The sequence below is a fragment of the Psammomys obesus genome, unplaced genomic scaffold, assembly GCF_907164565.1.
Source record: "Psammomys obesus unplaced genomic scaffold, mPsaObe1.curated_primary_1811, whole genome shotgun sequence".
NCBI lineage: Eukaryota > Metazoa > Chordata > Mammalia > Rodentia > Muridae > Psammomys > Psammomys obesus.
Genome location: NW_026585894.1, coordinates 11,999,948 through 12,005,947, shown reverse-complemented (window position 1 = coordinate 12,005,947; position 6,000 = coordinate 11,999,948). Strand labels below are relative to the sequence as shown.

The window sequence follows — 6,000 nt, the reverse complement described above, 5'->3', positions numbered from 1 at the left end:
TGTCATTTATATATATATATATATATATATATATATATATATATATATAAATGACACATTTTTGGGTTTCTTTTGGATACCAAAATATCAATGAAATTTCACAAAAAACATTTTAAGAGGGGGAAGGGAAAGGGGAGTCACAGGAAGTAAGATAGAATAATAAAAGCAGGGAATGATTAAAATATATCCATGTATGAAGATGCCACAATGAAATTTAAATTTTTGTAATATATATTAATAAAATGTTCAGGAATGGATTGGAGAGATGGTTAGTGGTTAAAAGCATGCATTAATCTTCCACGACCCTAGTTTCACTTCCAGCATATACATCAAGTAGTTCCCAACAGTCCACGGCTCTAGCTATAAGAGATTAGATATCTCTGTACTGCATGTTAGCCTCATTCCTCCCATTCCTCTGCCACACACACAGGCACATGCACACAAGCAGGCATACACATGCATGCACGTATGAAAAAAAGAAAAAAAAACAACTGAAGATGGAAAGGTTTAAGTGAAGATTAAAATGAATAGGAAGGGAGAAGAAGATTGGGCAAGAGGTAAAAAGGGTATACTTACAAACTCGGTAGTGTGTAAGCTAAGTAATAAAATATAATTTAAGGAAAACATAGAAGTTCATTGAGATATGGAGTCGTTGGGTCTTCACAAGTATTTGTTTGAGCGCTTAGGTTACACCACTTAAGTGTTTAATGTTTGTAAGGTTTTAAAAGTGATTTTTATAAATGAGTTTGAATAGTTGTGTAATGCTGCTTCTGCAAGCCATAGATTATTAAATGAAAATCCAATTGCCAAATACCTCCCTGTACTGTACTATTCTATTCTATTTTTTTTTCTATTCTATTATGTGTATGAGTGTTTTTCCTGTATGTGTTTGTGTACCACATGCATGCAGGGTCCAAGGAGGACAGAAAAGGACACTGGATTCCCTGGAACTGGAACCCAGGTCCTCTAAGAGAAGAATAGCCAGTGCTGTTAACTTCTGAGCCATCTCTCCAGCTCCCTCCTTATGAATGTGACACCCTAGAGATTTCCCTGAAACTAAATTAGCTTTTGTCATGGCTCTTGGTTGCTCACCAGGACAAGAAGGTAAGACCCTATCACTCAAGATAGCAAACACAATGGTTGCAGGACAGAAAAATCAAGGCTATAACAGAGTTACAACCATCTTCCCTGCTTGCTAGTGTTCAATGTGTTTAGAGGTATTATGTAGGCTCCTGAAGAGAATAATTATCAGGTGTCTTATCTACCCATGAACTCTGAGTTACAATATCAACCTGCTAGGCTAGATGTAACTACTTGTGTTATATAGTGTGAATGTGATTGATAGAAGAAAATAACTGCTTTTTCAAAGTTACATTTGACAGGACAAGAGAGATGGCTTAATGATTAAAATACATTCACTACTCTTGCAGAGGCCCTGGGTTTGATTCCCAGTGCCCACATGGTAGCCTTCAATAGCTGGTAACTCCAGTTCCTTAAGATCTGACAAACCTTTATGGCCTCTAAGGGTACTACATGCATTTAGTGCACAGGCACACATGCAGGCAAAACACGCATATACATAAGATATATATATCTCATTTGATACAATGCTAGGTCGAGTCTTTATCTTAGGAAAGAAGGGGGAGATAGTAAGACCGGAGAGGACAGGAGCTCCACAAGCATAGCAACAGAACCAAAATATCTGAGGTACAGGGGTCTTTTCTGAGACTGATATTCCAAGGACCATTCATGGATATAACCTAGAACCCCTGCTCAGATGTAGCACATGGCAGCTTAGTATCTAAGTGGGTATCCTAGTAAGGGGAACAGGGACTGTCTCTGACATGAAGTCAGTGGCTAGCTTTTTGACAGACCCCCCCCCTCCCTGATGGGGGAGCAGCCTTGCCAGACCATAGAGCCACAGAGGACAATGCAAACCAGTTCTGATGAGACCAGATAAGCTAGGGTCAGATGGAAGGGGAGGAAGACCTCTCTTACCTGTGGACTTGGAGAGAGGCATAGGAAGAGATGAGGGAGGGAGGATGGGATTGGGAGGGGAGGAGGAAGGGAACTACAGCTGAGATACAAAGTGAATAAACTGTAATTAATATAAAAAATAAAAATTAATAAAGGTATACAAATATCTTTTGAAAAATATATTTGAGGCCCATTCCATGGGAGAAAACTCATGCCTTGTACTGCAAATGAGCCCAAAATCTGTAGCTGGTGAGGTCCTAGACCCTAAGAAGTAACCTACTGTTCTGTTTTTTTTTTTTTACACTAAATGAAAATGGCATCAAACGGTCTTCTAAATATTTATGTTTATACCCATAGATTAGTGTTGCTCTCAACCGTAGTTAGAAAAGATTCTCTTTGTAGTGGGTGTTAGCTAATTAAGTGATTCATAACTGGTCAAAGTGATGAGAATAAGTGACATCTGACAGCTCAGACTTAAATCAAATTTCATATTATCCCTCAAAGGTTTAGGAAACATCATGAAAGAGGGGGTAGGAAAGAATTTAAGGTCCAGAACAAGTGAGGAATGCTTTGAACCTTTTGAACTTGACATGGCTACTGCACTCATGAATTCATTGCAGATGTGGACTCGGCAACGATTCTATCATGGGAGGAGAAGGGGCTCATAGTTACTCTTTGGAGGAACTATTGGCAATTAATGGATACTGGGATAGGATAGTAATTTTCTTTAGTGGCACAGTCACCACTGACTTGTCTGTGCTCAGGTTAATGACCATACTATTCATGCTTACATAAGCAATCTTAATTGAATTCAGCGGGTTGCAAAGATAAATAAATAAATGGAGGAGGAGGAAGGGAGGGGAGGAGAGAGGGAACTAAAGGGAGGGATACAAAGTAAATAAAGTGTAATTGACAAAAAATTAAAATAAAAAAATACAAAAAGAAAAAAAAATAAAGCACATTGGCCCACAATAAATTTTGTATATGATTCTAGGGAAAAAAAAAAAATGATCAGAAAGGCAGATGGACAAGAAAATAGGGGAACTTGTTGGTAAGAAGTTCAATGGTAGCATGACTAAGATGAGAGAGGTTAATGAGGATGAAGTAACTAAGTTACATTATACACATGTATAAAAATATAAAAGGCTAATAAACAAATAGTAACTATAAAATGAAAACTTTAATACTTTTAATTGGTTGAATATGTCTATAATTTATTTGAGTAATTAAAAATTTCATTAATTTATTGTACGTATATTGGTGTTTTTTTCTGCATCTATATTTGTACACCACATGCATGCTTGGTGCTAAAGAATGGGAGAAGAAGGCATCAGATTCCTCAAGGATGGAGATACAGATGATTGTGGATACCATGTGGATACTGAGATTTGATCCCAGGTTCTCTGGAAGAACAACCAATACACTAAACCAAAGATCCATCTCTCTAGTCCCTTTCTCTTAATTTACAACTCTTTGAGAATTTTAAAATATTTAAAAATTAAACCATTATTTCAAGCAAATCACTGACCAAGTCCTACAACAATGTCTGGAAGAGTTCAGGTTAAATATTTAAGTCTTATTTTAATCTTATTATAAAGGACTAAAAAATATATTCAGACTTGGGGAAGCAGGTTAGATTAAATTTTTGTGTTGTTTACTGTGAATTTCTTTTCCACTCATTTACCAAAATCTTAACCATTCTTCTAGGAAGCAGTTCACATACAATCCTGTCTTGCATACTGTAAGGCTGTTTCATAAATGTTACATATCAAATAGATGATTTAGCAAACAGTCAAAAGATCATTATTGATAATGGATTCATTTTTTTCTAAGATACATGTATTTGATTTAAAACTATTTATAGGTTTCAAAATCTACTATATTTTCCATACTTGGTAAAATAAACCAATCTTTAGGTTTTCTTAGATGACAATGCTAAATGATATATTTCAAAATACGTGAATAAATTACTAATCTGAGGCAAACCTAAAATAACAAGAGTGAACCTTAACAAAGATAATACCAATAAAGACGCTAATGTGGACTGAGAAAAGCTTAGGACGAGACAAAGAACTTCAGGTAATTAAGGAATGATGACGAAGGGAAGAGAAATAGTCTTCCCAAGGGAAGTACACACCAGTTGGTTATGCAATACTAAATGATCAGCCCTGAAAATAAACATATAATTAATATTATAGAGACTTAGCAAGCATTTATATATTGAGGACACACTCACACACACACACACACACACACACACACACACACACACACACACACAAACACAGAGCCAATTAAAGGAAAAGAGGCTATGAATATGAAAGAGCATGAAGTGGGATTGAACATGGGAGGTTTTAGAGAAAGGAAAGGGAAGGAAGAAATGACATAAATATATTATAATCTCAAAAAATTAAACAAGAGTATTTAGTTACTTGTCTTCCACAGCAGTGGCTCCAATTAAATTCATGTTTGTCTCAATCTCATCAAAAACCTTTTCCAGTTTTTCTTCTCTATCTTGTAGGGCCATTTTTGCTTCTATCAGTTGTGCATTAATTCTTTCAAAATCATCTGGAGCAATTTCTTTGAAGGCTACACAGAGAGTCCGATACCCATCCTAGAAGCAAAGCAGAGGGTCTATAGTTACCTCTTTAAAACATGTATTTTAAATTAAGTGTTAGGTGTGTATTAGTATATGTCTGTGCATGGTTATGTTCACACCAGTGTAAGTGACTATGGAGGCCAGATTCATGAGATCTCTTGGAGCTAGAGTTACAGGCAGAGTTATGAGCTATCCAACATAGGTCCTGGGGGAAAAACTCAGGTCTTCCATAAGACGAGTACATGCTCTTAACTACTGAGCCATCTCCTTAGTCCCAGTTATATTCTTGAAATGCAATTGCTTTACCTATCTGTACAAAATAAATTCTGACACATTTATTTTTTAAATGAACAGAAAACAACTAAAAAATTAGCATTTAGTTAAGTTCAAAATAACTAATAGCTAGTTTGAAAATATCCTTGAAACATCTTCACCAAGTACTAGTTCTGACCACAATATTGGTTTAGGGTAATAATTTATTTTAAAGAATATGGGACTATAACAAAATCTCCAAGTATAGAATAAACAAAATTAACTTCACCATCTATTTAAAAACCACAATCATAGTTATCTCCAGCATGTCTCCATTTACTTATTGAAGGGAGGGGCATAGGCTCACCATTGCATTATGTTCCACATGGGTTTTGGTTAATTCAATTTCACGGTTATGCACCCTGGGAAAAATAGATGAATCTGCTCCTTTACAAAAAAGTAGTATATCTCCTAAAATAAAGAACCAAAGTAGTCAACTTAGAATTTGAAGACTGCTAACAGGATTTTAAGAAGAGGTAACTCTGTTAAGATAGACTCTCTCAGGTAGCTGCTATATATTTTGAATCTCTCTACTGATGTTGAGCCAAATAGAATGAACTATCTAGACCTTTAGTTTGTCAGAAGAACAATCACCATCTCTCCAGAACATTACAGACACAATAAATAAACCAGAAACTACTACATGGCCCCCTGCTATAGTTCCTCCCAATAAATCATGGAGTACTAACTAGGCTGTGTACTCCAGTTGACTTATCTTTCCAAATGTAGCCAGTCGTGACCTAAAGCCAGGAACCAAATTCAAGCTCCAACAGCCTAAATTCACTTTGAATAAATTAGAAGAACACTTGCTAAATGGGCTATATTGGGAACTTAAAAATACCTCTGTAGAATGCTTATATTAACGTTTTAGGTCATGCACTGTTGAACATTAAAAGAGACATTATCCTTATGAGGCAAGTAGCTCTGCTCAACAAATTAAAAAATAAAGTTTTGGGACCAATGACCTTTACATGTCATTTTGTCAGACATTTCACCATTTGCAGAAGAATATAGGTTTAGATGTGCACACATAAAAGCAGTAAGTATTTAAATGCTAAATGTTTCATTTCTGGTCATATACGGAAGTCTGTTTAAAAGCCATAAACAATTTT

At 35.7% G+C, this 6,000-nt stretch overlaps 1 protein-coding gene across 3 annotated transcripts in view; it reads right to left on the bottom strand.

Moving 5' to 3' along the window:
* Atp11c (ATPase phospholipid transporting 11C) overlaps positions 1–6,000 on the bottom strand; it is a 230,789-nt gene that overhangs the window by 72,431 nt on the left and 152,358 nt on the right. For all 3 annotated transcript variants that reach the window (XM_055599591.1, XM_055599589.1, XM_055599592.1), the window contains 2 exons: positions 5,196–5,299; positions 4,410–4,591 (listed from right to left, as the gene is read on the bottom strand). In XM_055599591.1, coding sequence (XP_055455566.1) covers positions 4,410–4,591; positions 5,196–5,299 — 286 coding nt within the window. The remainder of the gene's footprint in view (positions 1–4,409; positions 4,592–5,195; positions 5,300–6,000) is intronic.